The sequence below is a fragment of the Argiope bruennichi genome, chromosome 4 (assembly GCF_947563725.1).
Source record: "Argiope bruennichi chromosome 4, qqArgBrue1.1, whole genome shotgun sequence".
Taxonomy (NCBI): domain Eukaryota; kingdom Metazoa; phylum Arthropoda; class Arachnida; order Araneae; family Araneidae; genus Argiope; species Argiope bruennichi.
This window is the reverse complement of record NC_079154.1, coordinates 50075240-50099352: the sequence shown is the minus strand read 5'-3', so window position 1 is coordinate 50099352 and position 24113 is coordinate 50075240. Positions and strand designations below refer to the sequence as shown.

At 25.1% G+C, this 24113-nt stretch overlaps 1 protein-coding gene across 4 annotated transcripts; it reads left to right on the top strand.

The window, feature by feature from the left end:
- The first annotated feature begins 5019 nt into the window (after window positions 1–5019).
- Window positions 5020–22705, top strand: LOC129965734 (nuclear hormone receptor HR96-like). Of its 4 annotated transcripts, none has more exons than XM_056079866.1 (4): window positions 5020–5131; window positions 15643–15819; window positions 18600–18771; window positions 20932–22705. In XM_056079866.1, the coding sequence occupies exons 3-4, from the start codon at window positions 18628–18630 to the stop codon at window positions 22348–22350; spliced, it is 1563 nt and encodes a 520-aa protein (XP_055935841.1). In that variant the 5' UTR covers window positions 5020–5131; window positions 15643–15819; window positions 18600–18627; the 3' UTR covers window positions 22351–22705. The 4 variants fall into 4 exon arrangements, with proteins under 4 accessions (XP_055935841.1, XP_055935840.1, XP_055935842.1 ...); XM_056079865.1 differs by lacking the exon at window positions 5020–5131 and adding an exon at window positions 5242–5518; XM_056079867.1 differs by lacking the exon at window positions 5020–5131 and adding an exon at window positions 11826–11933.
- The last annotated feature ends 1408 nt before the right edge of the window (window positions 22706–24113 follow it).

The following is a 24113-nucleotide window of genomic DNA, read 5'->3' as shown; positions in this document are numbered from 1 at the left end:
CTTAATTTGGATTATTTTTTGAAGAAAAATAATTGCACATTATAGTGGTAAATATATTTTATGTGTTTTGATTAATTTATTTTACAATATCTTTTTTATTCTTCTCTCTTCTGCAATATCTGCAGCTTCTTTAATGGAGTTCAGAAAACCTGTTCTTTAAATTTAAAATGCAAATATTTGCATTCCGCCCCCCCCCCTTTTTTTTTCTAGAAAAATCTACAAATTAAAATCATGTGTTTGGAAACATTTTGCCTCTCTTCCAATGAATTTTGAAACTTCTTATAAATATTATCAAAATTATATTTTGAATTCTTTAGTCTGAAATATCATAGTACAATAAAAGTTTAGACTTGATTCATCTATATTTTTATTATCAAAATTTATTCTTAATTACATAGAAGTAATAAAATTTATATATACACACAAAAAAAAATCTATATAATGTCGTCACTACACAAGTATGTAAAGAAGCAGCTGTTAAAAGATATTAAAATATCATTATAAAATATACTTTAAAATATTTTAAAAATTTATTAAAATTTAAAAAATTACATGAAAATAAAATTGGTGTTACTTTAAAACTTTTTTTTTCTATTGAAAAGTAGTAGAAAAGCGATATTTGTACAGTTATAAGTCACGACGATGTTAAGGAAAAAACAATCGATTTTTTAACTAAAAATCTAAACTAAATTTTGAAAACTTTTTCTTAATGAATATCTTCTATTAGTGAATATTCTTCTATTTTAGTGAATATCTACAAGTAAACTTATCATAAATTTTGCCTCACATTAAATTTTTAAAAATATCAAAATGATGTTCGCAATTAGGTATTTAACTTCATGCTGAAATTAAATATTCACCATAATTCATCTTGGTGCTTAATAAAATCTGCTTCCGTAATTTCAGACTTTATTTTCAAATATATTAATTTTGTTATAAAAATAATTTTTCATGATTTTAAAGAAAAACAGTCATTATTTTTACCCTTTATCGCCTGCAATCAGAATTCAATAAAATATCTTTCACTTCTGCCTTAAATCCAAGAGTAGCGTAAAATGATCTTTGATAAATAAGAGATTAAGTATCAGAACTAGTTTTTCTGAAGATTCAGCTCTTGCCAATTAATGCAATAATAGAATCTAATTTATTACGAGGAGAGAGGGGGAATAAATGAATTTGTATGCACGATTTCTCTAAAAACAAATAACGAGATCTAAGTATCCATGTCAGCTGAACTAATCAATTCGGAATCCAAACCCTCTTGTCACCTTAATGTCTTATTTTATATACACTGTAACACAGAGAAGGCTTTGTGAGAAGAAATTTTCCCCCTTCGTCTTTCTACTTTTTTTTAGTGTATTTTATTAATTATCTCGTGGCGCCCTCTTTAAGCGAAGTTTGAATACAATAAAAAATAAATCGATTATAAAAACAAAACTTTTTTTCTACTTTTATTTTTAATTTGTAAGTTAAAAAAAAAAAATGAAAATTTGAAAGAAGAGAATAACCTACTCATACTAAAAATGGTTGCATCTACCGTTAATACGTTGTTTAAAACTCTAAAATAGTAAATTTGAATTTAAATAATTCTTACTATGTTTTTAAAGTAGATTATGAGAAAAGGGAAAATTGGTGGGTTTAAATGAATTCAAATTTTTCATGGAATTTAAATTATTATTACTTAAAACACTTACTTTAATGTATTTATGTAGGCAATTTTCTACTGCAGTGACTCAGTGGCGGATTTAGACATCTTGTAGTTAAAAATATTGTAATACCACACTTTTCACAACTGGTCAATATAATTTCACATTTCAAATAATTTTAACATGTTACTGATTTATTTCAGTTAATCTAATAAGGTTATGGAAAAAATATTTTTTATTTGTATTTGGATGAAAAAAATAAGTAAAGTAATGGAATTCTTAAAAGAATAAGTTAATTATTTCCTTAATTACAAGTTTGATCATTTAATTAGTATAAAAGCTTAGAGAAATAATAAAATTCAGATAAATATAACATTAAAAAGTATTATTTCACAAGATTAATTGAGAAGAATGTAACAGAAACAGTTGATGAATAATTAATGTCCCAATATATTAAAAAGGAGTAATTAATTTAATTTTAATTAATGATTTTAATAGCTTAATGTGTACACATATAGTAGTCCTAATATTTTATAACTAAAAAATGACACATTTTACACGTTTGACAGGCGAATAATATTTTTCAATCGATCTATCTTCGTCCACCCCCTTCGGCCCAGCATCTCTATACAGCTACCTAGTTGGAAGCTAGTCACTGCAATTGGATTTATTTTATCCGCTCCAATTTTTATCTATTTCAATTAATCATTTGGAAAGTACATAAGATTTATATAATATATATGCCTTGCATAAAAATAACTTGTAATATAACGTGAATAAATAATTTAATTACTAATTATTAAATCATCCTGATTATATATATATCGAGAGAACTATTTTGGTTGATGGATTACTGTCTTTATTACATTTAAACAATCCCCCATTTTAAGTTAAAATGTTGAAATTTCCTTTAATGGGAATAGATTCGAATTAAATATCCTGAAATAATCAATTTTCAATTTATAAGAAATTTATAATGAAAAAAGGGGTCAATTAAATTTTTTTTTTATAAAATTAGTTTTTGAATACTTTTTTTTTCCTCCAAATTATTAGAAAAATTATTGGAATACGATTATTCAAATTTGTAAAAAGAAAGAAAATAATATTTTTCCTTTTGACTTTCTTATTATTACTTTGTGATTCAGGATTAAAAAAATCAACACCCAAGTACGATGATTAAAAGTAAAGAGTAGAGCAGAAATATTGAATTGTTCATCATTTACTATGTATAAAAAAATAAAGAAATATCGTGTAAGAAACCATCATAGATAAAAATTACATTCTTTAGTCTTAAATTTTAAAAATTGTAAAAATTTTATTAAATGTTCTTTAACTACTTCCCCTAAATGGTTTCACATTTATACCTTAATAAACGAAAAAACAAACTAGATCAAAGTTATTATTTTAAAACTATATAGGATGCCGCGAATTCTTTTATATACAATCCATAAGACATCGATCGAAGAAATGTATATTGTATATAACTAGTTTCATGAACATGTGATGTTTGGCTATGGGTGGTGATAATTGGAAAGACGCTTGTATCTCCCAGCTGTTGAAGATGACATCTTTGAAAACGAGGAGGAAATTAGGATCGACCTTAGGAAAGAGGGGTGACTTGTCTGGCTTGTTTTCTTCGTCCGTGTTTTGAAAGAGCTATATTTTTTTGGTGTGTAAGATACTACACTTAGTTCTAAAGTGTGTTTTTGTCTATTCGTCATATAAATAGAATACATATTTTCTTAAAATCTAGCACCTTCATTTCCAAAAGGAAGAAACATCGCAGATTAATTGATAAGAAGATTGCTGACAATTAACCTACGTTTAATCACCGAAGGAAAAAAATTATGATATATTTTTAATAATATTTCTCCTAAGGATTTATATTTCCTTTTTATGTTTCTCTTTTTTCAATGCACTCTTTTCTCCTCCAGAATATCTGCAGAATTCCACGTTTAAATTCAGAAAATATATTCACTTTATTCAAAATGTAAATTTCCACATTTAATTTATGAGAAATGTCAGCTTCGAAGCAAGGGGGAGAAAATTGTACTCAAAAAGATTTTTTAAAAAAATCCTCTTTCAATATATATTGAAATTTCTAATAATTGTGATCAAATGTCTCCTTAGATTTCAAATTCTAGTTCGAAAAGCCGTAGTAGGCAAAATTTTAGACTTTATTCATCTATTTGAAATTCATCGTTTTGATTGCGTCAGCCATTCTATCTTATGGGAAGTAGCATTTCTTTCATGCAATTTACAGAATGAATACTGGCCTAAAACTTATCATGTTATTAAAACAGGAAGTGAAAATTCTACTTTGAAATTAATATTCAAAGAAAGCAATTTTTAAGATTATAATGTTTATAGACTGGCATACTATGCACGCATTGCGTCATTCTACATGAATGATGAAAAAATCATTCAAAGAGTTCTGCAGTACTATACTGTCGTTGTGCCTAGAGGAATTAAATTTGGTATAAAATAACTGGATAATAAGAGCCCATTAAGAAAGAGTACATTTTTTCCTAATTCTACATTCCTAATTAAATATCAATCAAAATTATAATATTTCTTTTTAGTGACTGGAGAATATCATTACTCAAAACCATTATTATCCCAATATAAATTTAAAAACTTAGTTTTTCAGTTATACCAATTGTGTTACCATATCACTATTATCTGATTTTAAAATATTTTTAAAAATAATTTTAATTCTGATTAATTGAGTTCCAAGTCTGAGTGGCCTTACTTCTACTCTTTTCTAAATCTTCTACTAACTACTCTAAAATATTTCTAACATACCAAAAGAGCTCTGTGTGGAGCGCATTGTGATCACTAGAAACTTCTAACTGTTTAGTTATTAGTCAATTTCACCCCCCCCCTCAAATGTAGAAGGTTTTTTTAATGACATCGTGACATTTCGCATTTCATTCGAAAACATTTCTCTTTCAGACGAAATCTCTTTTTATGATCAACTGTTTCTCATAGTTATAATTGAATTTATTTTGTCTTTTTATTTTAAATACAACCTACAGTTAATTTAATTCTCATTAAGTCAGTGGAACACTGCAATTCTGGTTTTGTTCCAGTTCTGTTCTTAACGTTTGTACATGGATCATGTGATCTCTTAATGGAGGAAGTTTAGCACCGATTTGTCATGATGGTTAATGAATTTGTGTTGCAAAAATTAAAACTTTCTCTGTTTTTTATGTTTTTGGTAGGAAGTTGTAATTTAAACTTGAAGTTATAAAATTCTATTATACAGATTTTAAAGAGACTCTATATTTCTCATATTCACATACGAAAGCACTGACGCACAGCAACTTTAATATATATATATAATTGGAAGCATATTTATAGTTTCGTATGATGGCAATAACAATTCTGTTGATCTTATGATCCGTTTATTTATTTACATTTTGTTAATCTAAGTGGATTTGGAAATAAATATGCATTAAATACATCTACATATTTTGGAAATGGTATATAAAATATTTTTATTTTAGTAATTGCTTAAAATAGAAATATTCAAAAAATTTTGAATCCTATACGATCTGAATGACGCATTTAGACAATGTAGTGGAAGGGAGGGAGGAAGAAATTATTTAAACAGTTATTATTTAATTGTAATTAAATTTCAAACGAAGAAAAATTTATTTCTATTTTATCCTTCCTATTGTCTGATTGGATATTTATTCCATTAATTTTCCTTTCAAGCGTATAAGTGATAACAAGCGAACGATCCTATTACCACCCAATTTATGATGACATATTTAGATTCTCCAAACGTTTCTTTGTGGTTCGAGATTTTCTACTGCAATTCCATTCATACTTTTAAAACTTGTGATGTAAGCAAATGGAATATTCAGGTATTCATTTGAAATTACACAAATTGTCACTTAAATATATATTAACATATTTATCTTTTTTTTTTGTTATTTTGCTTGAGGTCATTTTCGATTCCTGTCCATGTAAAAATGCGATTATCATTATTCTTTCAAACGCATTCTAATGTAGTCTTTACAGTTCATTGCTGAACATTCCGTTGAAAATTTAGAATTTGCAGATATAAATTCTTAAAAGTACAGAAATTCTTTATACTGATATCTTGCACAAATATTGAAATCTTGCCTCTCTTTCAGTTTTGCTACAAACTTAATTTTATTTATTATAATCAATGCACATTTAGTTATGATGCATACTGATTTCTTTGAATTAAGTAATTTTAACCAATTTACATAGTTTTAGTTCAAATTGTATAATTTTAACCACTATTTGATTCTTTGTTTCATATTAATTACTACTTATATTAAACCTTGTATACCTACTGTAGGAAAATTTTGATTTTGTTTAACAAAATTTGATACTTTTCTCCTTTTTCGGTTTAAAGCTGACCCCAAGCATAAAAGAAAAAAATATATAATCTGAATAAAAAATATTGCTGTACTTTATAAATGAATCGATTGATTATAGAAAAATAGTTTTATAATAATAATATCCTGTTAATGCAAAATATATTATATTTAAAAAATAATGTTATTAATTTTGTTATATTTATTATATGTTATATATATATATATAGCATAATTTAATTATTGACCTGGTAATGGCTGCAAAAAGTTTAATATTTGAATCTCATAAAATAAGTTTTGATAAAAACTTAATTAATCATTCCTATTCTGTTATCATTTTCTTTATTCTTAGTTTTGATTTGAAATTTAAGTGAAGGACATTAAATTTCGCATAAAATTGCTGTCATGAGCAGTTAGAAAATATTGATATACAATAAAGTTGAATAATAAATATACATTTAAAATCATAATTATTTTTAGTAAAATAATCAGAGAGATCTGAAACGATATTCAGTTGTCTTGTTGCAGATTTATTCCAAGGTATCAGGAGAAAATTTTCTTACTACATTTTCTTAACCCCTTTACAATAAGAAAATTTCAGTTTGATTTTTCGTAAAGCTATTTTTCAATCTTTTATGGACATTTATTTTGTAAAGATAAGCAAAAATAATAATTTTATCTTGTTACTTTTTAATTCTAATAAAAAAAAAACATATCTAATGAATAAATTTAAAAATATATATATCATTTTTTTTTGTTTTGTTTTGTTTAGCACACAAACAGAAGTTCAGTTGTGCTTTCATGTGTGCCATTTATCGCTTTATCCCCATTTTTCTCAAATCCTAATAAGAATATAAAAAAATGTTCATAAGTTTATTAGAAGATGAGAATCATAGCTTTAACTACTAATCTAAAAGTCGTAACACTAACTAAATTCATGTCTTGTCACCAATTACATATTATTATAGATAATAGAATACATGCCTTGGTATTTGTGTTGAATTATCAAAAATGTTTTTGATGTGTGTTTCTGAGATTTGCCCATATTAGTAAAATCATAGCATTTGTTAAAATATTTCCTAATATTTTTGAATGGCAATAAATTTAAATAACTGAGATTCTAAATGATAGATATAAAATGTTTGGTAAAAGTCAACATCTTTTTTATTTAAAAAAAAATAAATTGAAGTACATGTTTGTCACTTTATGAGATCTTAAGAGTGCACAAAATAGTGTAATAAAAGATATGAAATTTTAAAAAAAAGGTTGATTAAAAATAAAATTTTAGCATATCAATTGCACAAAAAAAGTATTTTAGAAGTTTATTTTTTGGAATTTTACAAATAATTTAAATGATGAGTTTAATTGAAACTTGTAAAAGGATTAAAGATTTTATAACATTTATAGGATTATTGTGTTAGAAAATTTCAGCATATTCTAATAAATGAGCTAATTTACAGTGCCATATATCATCAGTTTATGCATCAAAATGCTATGAGATATTGATAATCAAAACTTATTGTTACATTTCAAAATATTTATGTACTCTACACCAATAATTTACATTTTTGTGCTTTAATAAAAATTAGAGTCACATTTTTTCATATCATAATGTTTTCTTTTGTATATTGTGTCTTATATAATTGTTTCTGTCTTAAAATCAGAATATCAAATTTTGAGGTTTACAGTGATTGAATATATAATATTTAAATTTATATGGACCTAAAACATGTACAAATATCTCAAAATTTTATAAAAACTAATTTTAAATTTAAATAATTTGATATGAAAAGGCACAAGAATTGTTAAGAAAAGAATGTTTCTTGGGATTTCTTACTTGTTATTTCAGAGAAACATCTCATGTGAAAGTTGTTCACAAAATGAATGAGTAGCAATGAATTCCACAAAATTTTCAAATGTTTCTCAAGATCCCCCCCCCCCTTAAAATATTTTTTGTTTCAGTCATAAAATTTTTCATGAAATTTGTCTCCTAATCAGAATCATGATATATCTCAATTCCATTAGAATAAAATTCTATTCCAAGGTTATATTTATTTAGAATATCATGGAAAATAGATTCTAAAGATTTTAAATCTCAGACCTTGTTTCAGCTTCTGCTCAGAAACATGTTGAACACAGTTATCAGCAAATAATAAATAATTTACTATTAGCAAATTTGTGTAGTCTCTGTTTTAAAAAATTACTATTATTATTATTATTATTATTTGCTGTTGTTTCTTTCTTTCTTCCTTCCTTCCTTTCTTTTCTTTTTTTTTTTTTTTTTTTTTTTGAATAATTTATGAAAATACTTTTTAAGAGTTAATGCAACCTGCAGATTGTAAGGTAGATTTTCTGAACCAAATATGATTTAATTGTAGGATAAAAAGGATTCTATATGTTCAAATTTATATGCTGATGATTTTTGTTAAAATCTAATTAAATCAAAATTTGATGAAATAAATTTTTAGTTAGAAAATATTAAAAGATTGTTATATAAAGTATGAATTATTGATTCAGCTGAGTAACGATTAATTATCATGGCAGCAATTGTGAAAAGAATGATATGACTATTTAATACTTTTTAGTTAATTCAGTGTTGGGGGGGGGAAATGCTTTGTTATATACTAAATTTTTATCATAAATAAAAAAAAAATCATGCATTATACAATATAATTCAGAAATTACTTTGTTTTGTTCTTATTTATATCTTTAACAGCAATACCTTTATATATTTCAGCAATGTGTTGCAAAATTTAAATTATAGCACACATAAATTAACTTTGGGCTCTACTTTTTGTCTTTCAGCATTATGATATTTTGCAATTTATAGAGAACAAATTATTGGTTATTGATTCAAAAACTGTAATGCAAATGATGCAAATCATAGGTTTGTATGAAAATATTGTCTCTTGAATACTAGTAGCAATCCTGTTAGAACTTTCAAGAAGAGTTATCAAAGTGAAAAGTGACTTCATCTATTATAATATTGAATATCAGAATGCATGGTTTTAATTTGACAGATTTTTTTTTATATAGAAATGTTATGACTTTGAATAAGATTAGTTAGAATTTAAGTTTGAGTTCAAGGTATATTTATTAGTTTTTAAAGCTTTATTTCCATAATTATATGCTATAAAAATATATTGTTATGCAACATGAATTTTTTACATTAATAAAAATTTAGTATATGGTATAGTGTATTTTTTTAGAAATTTGTATTGTTAAAAGTCTTTAAAGCACTTTATCTGATTATGAATATATAATATTTCCTTAATATGATATAAAATTACCAGAAGTTTGCTTTTTTTTATTTGATTATGGTAATTATTCTTATCTTTAAGCAATTAGAACCAACTGCTCTCATAATTTTTTATTATGACCCTATTTCCTGTTAGTTTTATATCTCTTTCACTGAGTTTAAATATTTGAAATTTAATTGAAAACTAAAAGTGAAAAAAATGCAGTTGGTACCTTCTTTTTTTTTTTTTTTTTTTTTTTCTCTTTTTTCTTAATGCATTTGCTCATTTTTTAGATTAACATTATATTTAGAGAGTACAGAATGTTTCCTTTTCTTCTTAATTTATTTTGTCAAAGTTTTTCAATTTTTATTATGTCTTTACACTTAGCTTTTAATTCTTCCATTTTCTCCATTATCAATATACCTCACTGATTAAAATTTATTAGAGTACAGATGAAAATAATTAATTCCATTACTAGTAAATCATGATTTAAAGTTTGGATATTAATTTAACTTGGTACACTAATTTTTATCATGACTATAGGAGGATATATATATGAAATTTGTTATGTTAATAACAAAAATATAAATTGTATTTTGCTTAATTTTATCTCATTATTTGTTAATTTTAAAAAGCTTTATTTCCTTTAGCCTGTGCTTTAATTAGAAAAGACATTTAGTCAGAAAATTTTAAATATGGTGAGGAGTGTTTATTTTTTTCTATTCCCTCATATTTTTTTGTTTGATAAAATTATTTATATCTGTCTCCTTTTCTTTTCTGAATTTTTTTTTTTTAACTAAGAGAAACTTAGATTTACTTTTATCCTCTAAATATTTGGCCTTAAAAAATATTAACTTTATTTATTTATTACTATCATTTATATTATTTTTTTAACAAATTTTAAAGAAATATGATATCCAAATTCATGTTCTGTTATTAAAAAATACAACTGTACTGTTTTTTTTTTAATTTTTTTTTTATAATTATTGAGGTTATAATAAATAGAATATAGATTGCAACAATTATCTTAAATAAAAAAAATTGTTATTTCAGATTTTTTCAGCCCCTTTTTATGTGTCTAAGGTTAATGAATAGAAACTGAAGATTATATATTAATGCATATCATTCATTTAAATTTTATGCATTAGTCATTTGAGATTAAATTTTTACATGATTAATTCTAGAACAGGCAATATATTCTTCAATGTTTTGTAATGATTTATGGCAGTAATGAAAAGTGAAAGCGTTTATCTTTTGATAAATAATGTACAGTTATTCATCCTTTCTTGAAATAAAATAGTTTTTATTTAATTATTTTGAATTTCATCCTTTCCTAGAAGAAGTAAAATGAAACAGCAAAATAAGTAGGAACATTCCATTAAAAAAATTAGTAGAATTTCTTATTAGAATGTTGAACTGAAATATCTAAAGGTGAATTCTTTTATACATTTTTTAAACAAAAGTTAAAATTTATAATAATAATTAATTGTTGCATATTTATTATCAGAGAAGAGCTAGATGTTGAAAGTAAAGAATCTATATGCTGAATGACGTCAACTATAAACTGCAAATTTAATATTATAGATAATTTTTACCTTAGAAATTTTCTGAAATTATTTAATCCCTTCAAAAGTTTATGACACCATTTGAAATGTATAGTACATATAAATTAAATAAGAAATATCTTTGATTTTTAAAAATCCACACAGCTTTTTTTTATGCAGAATTTTTTCTTCACCCCTTTTGTTGCATTTCATAAAACTGTATTATTTTTTTTATTGTTCTATAAAAAAAATATTTATGTCTCGCATTACTGATTGTATAGCAACTTAGCCATATTACTTTTATTATAATATATTTTTTGACAAGTATTCATACCTACTTAGAACTGTTTAAATCTTTAATTTGTTCTTGAATTGAAAATTCAGATACAAAAATATCAAAGATTTTTTACTTGACTCATTAAAAATTCTTACTATTTTTTTTTCTTGATTTTTGAGACAAGTTATTTATTTTTGTTTTAATAAAAATCCCTGCATATATTTTTTTAAATGTGAGCCTAAAAGGAAATTTAATATCTTTACATTTTATTTTATAAATATTTGGTGGATTTTTTTTTTTTTTTCATATATTAAAAGTGAAACAGTCATAGTATTTTCAACTTCAAAAAGATCTGACTTTTCAATTCATTTAATCTCATGTTTTTACATCCTTATCCAATGCTCTATTTTGTGTAGAAAACTTTGTAGAAAATTATATAGGCCTGCTTTGACTCTTTTTTTTTTTTTTTTTTTTGTAATTTTTTTTTTTTTTTTTTTTTTTTTTTTTTTTTCCTTTTTCCTGTTCTATTATTTTTTTATTTGATAAAAAAAGATAATTTCATATTTTTATATGAATTCTTTCATAACTTACATAAAAACAAGAATACCATCATGTTTTAATTCTTGACATCATCATTGTTTATTGATGTTCCAGTGGATATTATTGGACATAAAAGTCCTCCTCCTAAATGATGCTATTGGTGAAGCTGTTTTTATCAATGTTTGGTTAAAGGGCTTCTGTTTATCAGCCATTTTTAAGTGCACCTGCACTAAGCCCTCACAGCTGAGATCTGTTAGTTGCACTTGGCGTATTCTAGTAGAAGGAAGTTTAAGGAAATGTTGTGCTATTTGAATATTCTTACCAGTTTGAAGGTAATGAATATATAAAAAATATGATTTCTTTGTGATATGTTTAGTTCTTCCTCAACATTCCATAAAATTAACACATTGATATTTATGTAACTTTTTATTGGTGCATTTCATATTTTATGTTCATGTGCATGCTACGTAGATGTAGAAATTATTGCTGCTGAGAGATAATGGATAAACATTTATTGGATTTATAGAATCAAGGTATTCTTAAATATATATATAAATAAATATTTTTGATTATTTGCTTATAATTTTTCTTTCAAAGATGCGTGAGAATATTGCATTATTATTGTTAACTTTCTATTTCTTTTTATATGTCCTAAAGTAATTTATATAGTAATGTTGTAATCCTCATCTTTAAAAGTATGGAAAAAATAAATTTAAATTATGTTTGTATTTCATAAATTATATTCAGTTTTAACATTACTTATATTAGCTTTTGATTTTTTTTTTTTTTTTTTTCCTTTTCCTTCTCTTCTCCATAACTGATGTTTTAGCATTTTATCAGATCTCACATATAAAATTCCACACCTAATAAAACTCATTTTAAGAAAAAAAAATTTGAATTAATAAGTATTATTTATTCTAATGTAATATTAAGATTAAATTATACTTCTCAGGTTTTTCTTTAATACAAAGGATAACTGCTGATAGCTGTGTACAGTTATTTCGTTGTATATAAAAAATATGGGGACTATATTTTGATATAGATTCATCAATACTCTGATAGACATTTATTCAATACTTGGATTGTGCCTACGGAATGTTTTTCTGTAAAATTTTCATTTCTAAAGGATTCAAAGTTTTTCCATAAAAAAAATAAGTGTTTGTGTAGTTTTTTTTCATTAGGTTTTTTTGGAATTTCTGTTTTTCTCTTATATATATATATATTTTTTTTCAATTTCCTTAAATTTTGTTTTTAAATGTTTTTAAAATACTTGTAACCTTTTAATAATTCATATTTTCATGCTGAAACATATATTCTTGTTTTGTTAGATGATTCATTAATTAAATATTTACCAAGAAATAAATTAATTCGCTTGCAAACTTGTACCATGTAGAATTTAACATCAAACAATTCAAGTGACTTTGTGTTCATTTTATTAATATCTAAATATTTTTATTTCATGGGCATATTGTCAATTAGTGATGCCAGAGCATTTTCTTGATATGAATTTACATACACTCCACAATATATTGTTGCATATCATTGCATTGTTGCATAAAGAAATATGTACTACTCATAAGATTTGTGTGTTGAACAGCTAAAACAAAACATTATAGAATTTTAATTTGTCGATAAATTGATATATCTTTTTATCTAAAACAGATTAATGTAACATTGCTTAATGTAAGATTTAATATTTCAATAAAAAATGATTAATTTGTAAGTCTACTGTTATAAAGACAGATAGTGACTCATAATAATTATATAAGTAAGAAGAAAAAATATATAATTGATCAATAACTTTCTTAGCTAATTAGTTAGTATAAGGCAGACCAACTATATGGAGGGAGAAGAAAAGAAAATAGTTGTTTTGGAAAACATCAAAGGATTATCTCTATTATATTATTAATCTTTTTAAAAATTATTTATTTTCTATGTGAGTATTGATGGTTGATTGTCCATAAAGTTTTATTCAGTGTTTTAATTAAACTTATTTCAAATTCCTTCTTTATTGATTATCCAAGATCACTCCTTTGATTTGCTAAAACTCTTAATTATATTCTCTATTGTGTGTGAAAGAATAAAATGAAATTTATTTAGAATACTTATTCCACGCCTGAGAATTCATCATCATCATCTGTGTGTATGTGTGTGTGTGTGTGCGTGCATGCATGCATGTGATAATATTCCCATTTTGTAAATCTTTCTCTCCCTTTGGTAATCTTCAGTGTTTATTTACTAACACTGAAGAAAACTCCGTAATTATGAATGCTATTTGAAAAATTTAAATAAATATTTTAATTCTTAAATAGTTTTAATATTCCTTAGAAATGTTAAAAACTTTATTGGCTAGGTATTTTGTCTCTACATTATTGTTTTTACTAAACCTTAAAATTTTAAATCGTAGATTAACCAGTCTTTGAATTATGAACTATAATCTTTTGTATTTTCTTTATTATTTTAATTTCCTCCAAATTCGTGAGATAATTTGGTAGTGACAAAAAAAAAAAAAAAAAAACCTGACTGTTGACATCTGTTAAATGTTAATTTTTGAGAATGTTATCAACATATGCCAAATGAGTTGTTATTCAAAATTATTCTTTTTACTGAAAATTATTCATTTTAGCTTGGTTCCTTTTTGTAATAAAAGTGGCTTTCTATATATTTGTGAAAACTGCCTATTAAAGTTTTGTCAACCCTTTATTTTATCATTTCTAATACTCTATAAAAGGAATTGGTTGATTTGAAAAAGATTTGAATTCAAAATTTGGTAATATTTAGTTTGGAAGCAAGATTTTTTCTTCTAATTTTCATTTTAAGACTATTTTATTTAATTTTAATACTGCTATTAGTTTCTTTCATCAAGATATTAATCTGCTTAAACACAGGGGAGAATAGAATGTCAAAATATTGTTCTTTAAAATTATCTGTGGAGTTATTACCTTAAAACAGATTTCAATAGATGGAATAAGGAAACATTTTTATTTAAAAAGCATAGGGAGCTGAGCATGCAACAAGCAATAAGATTGTGGAGTATTTCACAATTCCTTATCTTGACAGATAGCGCTGAGGTCATCGCTTTGCCTAATCTCGCAGATCATCTTCTACACGTCAAGTGTTAAAAAAATACTGTGAACATGTTTTCCCTTCTTGAAATGTTGCAACATATCAAATAAAAAAAGGCAGTATTAGTCTAATTTTGTGACACTTCATTAACACTGGTCTATATCATTCACTCTTCTGTTTAGATATTTATGAATAATTGATTTTATATATATATATATATATATATATATATGTATAAGAAGACAGTTTACTTAAAAAATTTAGACACTGTAATGAATATTAGAATTAATCATTTCTTGTTCCCATTTTTTAAATAATATAACTAGTGGAAATATTGATAACTTCTGTGAAAGTTAAAATATGTTATCAGTATTATAAGATAACCTACAAATGCATGTGTAGATTCTATAATATTTATGTTAACAATTTATAAAGCAAGTCAATATTTTTTAATTAAAATTAATTAGTAACTTCAGTTATCATCAGAAGTAATGTGTTAATTGAGTTATTTAAATTGAATTCTTTCTATTGAGAACTGATTAGGAATAAGAGACAGTGGCAGTTTTTCTCCCTCACTAGATCTTACTTCTAAAAAAAAAATTTTTTTTTTAAATGTGAACTTGGAACTATTTACAATCATTATAGTTATATATCAATGTTGAGAGCAGCTATTGAAATATAATGCCTCTTATTGATATTCAAAGGGTTGTTTGTGATTCTAATATTGATGTTACTAGTACTTGTATAAAAGCAACCAATATTTTGACTTATTCTGATAATTGACGAGATTTTCAGTTATTTTGAGTTATGGTACTTTAGAACATCTTAATAATCTGTCAAAACACTGTTATTGAAAATATGTTTGTATCATTTTGGAACATATTGTTAAGTGCTCAATTTAAACACAAAGGCTGTTTTTAAATGTAAAAAAAGTATTTTAATAAAATTTCAACTTTTTCCTATTTTGTTTCACAGGTAAATCGTAAGAAAATGAAGGAGTGTTCAAAAAATTATTCTTGGCAATCACGCTTTTTGACCTTAATAGCCAATATGGCTAATTCAGTTTCATCCCAGCGCTCTACTGATTGTGATTTGAAATGATGCCTATCTGTACTATTATGCCTTTCACACTTTTGGAAAACTTTTAATTTGGTAAGCAGTGTATATATTTTTTGTCTTTTTAAGAATGATTTTTAATGAATTAGTTATGGCATAACTTAGTAAATTTCTGAATCTGTGAATTAACATTATGTTGAGGTCACCAGTCAATATATTGTGAGAACATGAAATTAAAAGTTCTAGTACTTTATCTATAAGATTTAATGAACCTAATCTTTATTATGATTTATTCTGATTGTTCAAAAATTTATCAAATGGCATATCTAGTTATTCCAGTTCATGGTAGCATCTTATGAATCTTTACATTTGACAGAAAGAAGTTAAAGCTGTGAAATGAATTAATACTCATTTATGGAGATATAAGACTCAGATATACATCTTTTTATACATTATTTGTTCAGAATGTGGCAAATAAAGTGCATTTTTATTTTTTAGATTAATATTTGCTTATGAAGTTATTGTTTATGTTACTCTGTATTTCCAATAACAGACTAATATTACATATTTGTATAATAGTTTTTCCCTAAAAATTTTCCCAAAATCCAAAACATATATATAAACCAAAATAAATAAATAAAATAAAATTTAAAAAATCATATGACTTTCATATATGTTACCACAGACAAAAACATTGCTAAGCAGGTAAAACGAGGGGAATATTTTCCAATCAAATTGCTATAAAGTAAAATGCCAGTGGTTGATAACAGTAGTTTTAACTCTGGTAATTCAGCCTGAAGCACATTTTTTTCCCTTTTCATTCACTTTTATACTTGTCTTAAATGTGATTAGGAAAAGAAATTCTTATTTTGTAAAATTATTCCCAAACAAACCAGCAATAATAAACAAATTTGAAAGTAAAATAACTTATTTCTACAAAAAGAATAATTCATTTTATTTAAAATTAATTCTTTCTTAAACTTGGGAAATATAAATTATAGAAATAAAAAGTGCTATATTTAATAATAATATTGATTTATTGCTCATCCTTAGCTAATAAAAATATACATATATTTTTTTTGTGAGATTAGTTGATCCATATGTAAGCTGACTCCTGCAGTTTATCTTTAAGAAAAGTTCTAAAAATTCCATGGAAATATAAAGTAATTATAGGCCATTTATAATTCTAAAAAACAATTGCAGCTTTCACACTGTCCTTCCAATGAGGATATTAAAGTCATGATTTCATTTAATGTACAATAACCAGACATTTGCAAATGATTTTTTTGTTATTGTTTTAAATTATGACTACAATTTGTAATTTTCTTGTAATTAAACAAGAAATTGATTGCCCAAGCCACGACTTTTTGATGCCATAGTAATGGAATTCATCAAAATTTATTTAATGATTGTTTTTAATTTATTGGCATATATTTTTCAATTCATTTTATAGAATTTAAATTAAGGAATAAATTTTCATAATCATGAATGTCATTCATTTTTATAGTTTTTTTAAGAATTATTTTTGAGTTTTTTTTCTCCTAAGGTATTTATTCCTACTATAAGGGAATAAAAATGTTGAAAAATGAGACTATTATTTTTAAGAAATGGCTCAAATATCTTTGTAGACTTTAAAATAATGGGGAAAAAAGTCTCTGGTAGCTGATCTGCAGTTCTGATAATAATTCTAAAATCATAGTTTAATTTTTAAAAAGAATTCCAAAAAATAATAATAATACTTAGTGGGGAAAAAAATACACATTATAAAAAGTAGCCTGTGTGAAAAAACTTATAACTTTAATTTAGTCTGTTTTCTTTATCTCAGACATCTCTCACGTGTTTAACTTTTAATAAATTGTAAAGTATTTTTCTAAGATAATATATCTTGCTTGATAAGAATGTTTACAATGTTTTCTTGGCATTGAAGAAGCCTACTCTTGGTAGAAGTATTCATGTTTTTATATACATTTCTCAGTTTAATAACTTAATGAAAATTTTTGTTTCATTTTATTTTTTCTATGTCATGCGCCTACATCTAATATTAACTTCTTTCTCTTTTTTGTCAGAGTATTTATCTTAAAACGTGAGATAAGAGTAGCTGTTTCAATCTGAATGGAACTGACCTTTAAAACACACGTTTTGGAGTAACTGTTACTGATATGTATTAGTCATCAATCTTTTGCTTTTTCTTTTTTTAAACAGACGGTTGCTGTATGAGCAATTTAAGCTGCAGTAACTGTCTGACCAAAAGTTAAAAGGTGAAATACTTTTAATTTTTTCATAGGGTAGCTTTAAAAAGGTCTGTATTAAATTTTTTTTCTTTGATATTTGAAATTCAATTTAGGTTGATGATTGTGCTGATTAATGTTCTAAATGCTAATTAAAAGTTGTTCTTTAAAGCATTTTAATTTTTTTAGTTTTGATTAGTATATTAATAGGTTTGATTACTACTATACAAATAACTGTTTTATGTATTTCCTTTTAAATTTAAAATAATCTAATTAATATTACATATTTAGTATCCACCTACTCAAAGCTAGTCCAACAATTATTTTTTAAGTAAATGCTGATATATTGAATTACTTTAATAATCAAACACTACATATAATTATCAATTCCATACAATTTTTGGGTCCAATTATAATATCTATGAGTAAATAAATTAGAAATGTGATAATTTGGTGCATAATGTGAAAGTTTCATGCTGTAATAATGTGGTAATTTGATACTTAATTTATATGTTTAGGAATAAAATATTCATGTTGAAAAATTGTCAAGGAAATGAAATATAACCATGATATATGTCAGATGAAAATATAGGCTTTAATTAATGGGATTTGGTGATTATAAAAGAAGCGTGTCATTGTCTCTTTCAGTTCATTTGTGACCTTCAGTGTCTTAAAGATGGCTGAAATTGTTGAGAGGTCACGGAAGAAGGATCATAAGAAATGTGGTGTTTGTGGTGATCATGCTTTGGGTAGCAACTTCAATGCTATTACATGTGAATCTTGTAAAGCATTTTTTAGAAGAAATGCCTTAAAACAAAAGGTATGCTCATAATCTTTTGCTTAAAAGTCATTCCTTTTATATTCTAATCTATGCCGAAAGGTTTTTAAATATTAATATTTTTTGGGTTGGAGATGAATAATAGATTGAATAGTAGAAAGTGGTTATATGGACCTTGAAATAATTTTCATTAATGTATATATCATGTAAAACAATGAAGTTATTTAAAAAATACAATCAAAAATGAATAAAAATAGTTTAGTATTTATATAAGAATGTTGTTTTATAATGGCTGTCTTTTAAAAAATGATATATTAATGTTAAGAAAATCATGAATGTAATTATGGTCATCTTCTAGTTACTTTAGCCACAGATAAAGTTTATATTTATTTAGTTAACAGTAATTAAAAATCAGCTTTTTTATTTATGAAAATAAAGAAATTAGAGAAGATTTATTTGATACCAAATGGATGCTTTTATTTGTTGTTGTTTGAAAATATAGCAAAGTCATGAAGTCATTTCATTCTGTTAACCACTGTATTATAACTTATGAGTTACATGGGCTATTATTTTCCCTCGCTGACTGTAACATAGTTGAAATAAAAAAATTATTTCTCTGCATAATTCCATTCTAAATCTATATAAGTTCAAAATATTTCCTCATTGTTCTTTTTCTCTTTTTTTTCTTTGTGCTTTTTGTCTTCCTTTTCAAATTATGACTACTGCTAGTTATGGTTCTTATAAAGAAATCTTAATAGGAATAAAAAATTGATTTGCATTAAGAATAATAAAAAAATATTAAGGAGCTGCATGCCTGTTTTCCCACAAATTGCTTCCATATGTCAGTAGGGCTTCTTTTTGTACTATAATTTGTAATTGAACTTATGTTATAAAATTAAAAGGCAAAATATTGAAATGACATTTATTATTTATCATAAGACTGATTTGAGAAAATATTTGGCTTGCATGGGAAATATTTATTTGAGAATAATTTTAAAAAGAATTAAATTTTTTATATTAAGTGAAGTATTTAATCTAAAAGAAAACTCATGTGAAAGCATAATTTTTATTTTGTATATTACCAGAATTAGATGTATTAAGAAATTTGTAAATTCCAGAGTGATAGTTAAGACTACTGTAAATGATGGCATGTTGCTTCCTCTATGTATGTCAGTATTCTGCATATACATCGTCTCCTACAGTGATTTAAAAAAAATTATTTGGAAAAAAAAATATTTTTTTGTGTTGTACTGTTAAAAGTTGAATTTTTTTTAACTGTTTCGCCTTAAAATCAAAAAATGATATAGAATTTTAATGTCATGTCAAAAATATTAATAACAAGAATTTTCTGAATAAAACTTCTTCTTCTTCTTCTTCTTTTTTTCATTTTAAATACTTTTTAGAAATTATACTTGATTTTTTTTTTCATTATAATTCTGAATAAATTTTGGTGAAGTTGTGGATTGAAGTTAGTTGTGTGTTTTAAAGCTGCTTCTGCTAGTATTTCATGATGTAAAAATATTATTTATGAGATTCACGATTAATCATTATCATTGTTAGTCTACATTATAGGAAAAAATGGTAGTTGAATAGCTGTATTTGTAACATAAAAATATCAAAAAGTTATAATAAGCATGGCAATTTACTTTTTTTGTTAAAAGATTATGAAAGAATTTTTTAAAAAATTCTTTTAGTTATAAATTTATGAAACAGCAAGAAAAATTTTTTCTTTTAAGCCAGTTAAATATATTACATATAAATTTTGACTTTGTATTAAGAAAATATGCTTGTTAAAATTTATCACAAAATATTAATAGTCTAGATCTACATAGATATTCCATTTTATCTTTCCAGGTATTATTTATGTGTAAAGTATAGAAATTTAAATATTTTCACTTGAGTTTTTGTTTTCTAACTAAATATAAAAAGTTTAAAATTAGTCAATGATAAAAATGCATGTATATTTTAAATAAAAATTCATTTATTCTAGTCATTTACATTTTCGAAGTTCTGTAATGTAGATTTTAACATTTTTATGTGAGCATGTGGGTTCATTTTATTTTATTAGCAGGATGTCATTTTTAAAATTATATTTTTTTGTTTTGTGAGAGAAAATATTGTTTTTCAGATTTCTGTTTGTACATTATGAAGTAAGTATATTTATTCTGCAAGCAAGTATAATTAATTTTCGTTCTTTTATAGGAATTCAAATGTCCTTTTGAGAACAACTGCAAAGTTGACATGGTGACACGGCGATTCTGTCAGAAATGTCGTTTGAAGAAGTGCTTTGAAATTGGGATGAAAAAGGAATGGATCATGTCTGAAGATGAGAAGAAAGCTAAGAGAGAAAAAATTGCCCAGAACCGTAGGAAGCGCAACAGCCAGCAAGCTCAGCTATCAGATAAGGAATACACTTATATAAAAACTGAAAGCCCTGATGACACTCAAACTGTGCTGAGTCCATTGTCCACCATGTCTCCATTAACGCCACAAACTCCTGGAAGTGTTGGCATCACAGCAGAACTTCCAAAAGCTCGGGTCTTCAATCATCAGCCCCTTACTCCATCAGATTGTGAATACAGCCCACCATCAAAGATCCCTCATTTGGAAAGTACATCAGATTCTATGACTGATTCAAGATTTTATGAAGATGAGAACAGTACTAGCACCATTGATAGCAGTTCTGCACCCATCAAGAATGGTTCAACCAGGTGCCGTAAAATTAGCAATGCGGAATGTAAAAGGTTGTTAAATGCAGATGATACAAGTGCATCAGAAGACCTAAATACTGATGATAGTCTTTTGATACCAAAAGTGAATTTACCTGGTTTATCTTCCGTTTCTTTTGAAGGTATTCCTCAGTCAGCTTTTGCCAAGGCTGTGGAAATTGAGTTTACAGAGCTACCTATTAGAAACACTCTCATCAACTCTAAAGAGCTTAATACAATTGAAAAGATGAAGCTTCAGGAACTTGTGAATGCCAATGAGGTCCTGAAAATGCCTTTGGTATGTGGTCCCAATGATCCCAGTCTTATCGATGTCATCAATATGACTGATCATGCCATCAGACGACTTATCAAAATGTCGAAAAGAATAAGCTCTTTCAAAAACTTGTGCCAAGATGACCAAATAGCCCTTCTAAAAGGAGGTTGCACTGAAATGATGATTTTGAGGTCTGTCATGTCTTATGATCCTGAGAAAGAATGTTGGCATGGTCCTCAAGGACCAAAGATCATGTCTATAAAGGTAGATGTTTTAAAAGAGGCAAAGGGGAATTTATATGAAGAGCACAAAAGATTTCTAACTTCATTCCATCCACAGTGGCGAGCTGATGAAAACATTATGCTGATACTTAGTGGCATTGCATTGTTCACTCCTGAACGTCCAAATACAGTACATAAGGAAGCCATAAAACTAGAACAAGATAGTTACTACTACCTTCTTCGACGCTATTTAGACTTCAAATATGGTGTGTGTGAGGCAAAGCCTATTTATCTGAAGCTGATACAGAAAATACAAGAGCTTCACATCTTAAATGAGAATCATGTTCGTGTTTATTTGGATGTTAATCCTAAAGAAGTTGAGCCACTTTTGATTGAAATTTTTGATTTAAAAAATTAATTTGTTGTTGTACATACTGTGCTTTCTTACATTAGTTTTTTTGGGATAGTTATATTTCATCCTAACTTTAAAAGTTTTTCATTTTTTGATGTTTTCATCTTTGCATGTTCTTCTTCAATACAAAACTTTACATTTTGTTGGTAGGACATTTAAAATAATCTTATTATATTGCTATAAAATAAAACTTTGTTATGGGATTAGTAAGAAAGAAATTTGATGATTTTTATAGCATTGCACTTCAATATTTTGTTTTATCTTCTGTTAATCACACTGTGAATGAGAGTTACATTGAGATATGAATTAAATAAGATTGAAATCATTTGTGATTTTTTTTTTTTTTTTTTTTTTTTTTTTTGAGTAAAACTTAACAGACCGATAAAGGGGCTAATGTAGGAAGATGTAGATAAGTAGGTTTATTAGGATCAAATTTGACTAAATTTTAATGTCATGTTTTGTGTTTTTGGTGTGTGTAATGATTTCATCCCAGTATCAAAAGTGTGTGATAGTATAAGATTTTGTTGCAGTTATACGAGTATGTGTTAAAAATAATTGGAACATATTTTTGGAACAAATCATTCAAAATTTTGTGTAATTTTATTGTTCTAATTATTAATTAACTTTAATAATTATTTCATCAATGAGAAATAAGTGTAAAGTGAATTGATAGATTTTATAAAATGTATTAGTGGAAAGATCTTTTGTATGTTAAAGAATATTTTACATATATAGTTTAAAAGGCTATGTTAATAAATACAAATTTTTTTTTTTAAGATTAAAAAAGTGGAAAGAAAATACCAGTTCACTTGCTTTGGGAGATAAATTCTGGGAATATGCAGTTAAAAATGAAAATTTTTCTTATACCTCTCCAGAGTATGTGAATAACAGAAGGTTTACTACATTTCTTCTTAAATTATCTGTAAAGTTACAAATTAAATTCACACTTTAAAAACATTTTGTTTTATTTATTGTTCCGATAAATAATAACTTTTTTTAGTGCATTTGGATTTCTTATGTTTAAATATATATGAACTGTTTTGAAATGTTTTATAAACTGAATTTTAAATGTTATTTGTGACATAAATTTTATATTCATGCTAGTCATTTGTAAATTAATCACTGAAATCAGATAAAGAGTACAAAAATCATGCTTTGTTGACTATAAATAAATCAATATTGTACCTCTTTATATTTTTATATAATGTTTTCATTTCTGAAAGTATCATCTGGATTCATAATTCAGCTTTAAAGGTGCATTTTTGTTGTCATGAATTGAAATTAACTGAAAAGCAGTTGAGCATGAAAGCTATTGATAGACATTTTTTTTTTTTTTGTATCATTCAATGTGTGTTAATCTGTATGTATGGTCTTATTCCAAAGGAAGAAAAACAATGTTTGTAAAATATTATTAATTTGTTTCATTTATATATTTGTTATTTAATATTTAAATTAGTTGGATTGTTTATTCACACAGTAATTGATCTTGCAGTTTGATATCTTCAAACAAAAGTTCACTCATTAACATTATTTTATTTTAATTATTACTCCAACTGAAATGTTTATTGATTGATAATTCTACAGGGTAATACAATTTTGTTTCTACTGCCACTCCACTACATATTGGACACTCCTATTTACTTCCTGAAAATGCAATCATCTAAAAGGGTGAGAAAAAAACACTATAATGTATTTAACTCTCCATGCATCCAAATATTTTGATGTTATTTTTTGAGATTAAAAAAATTGGTCTTTAAAATAAATGATCC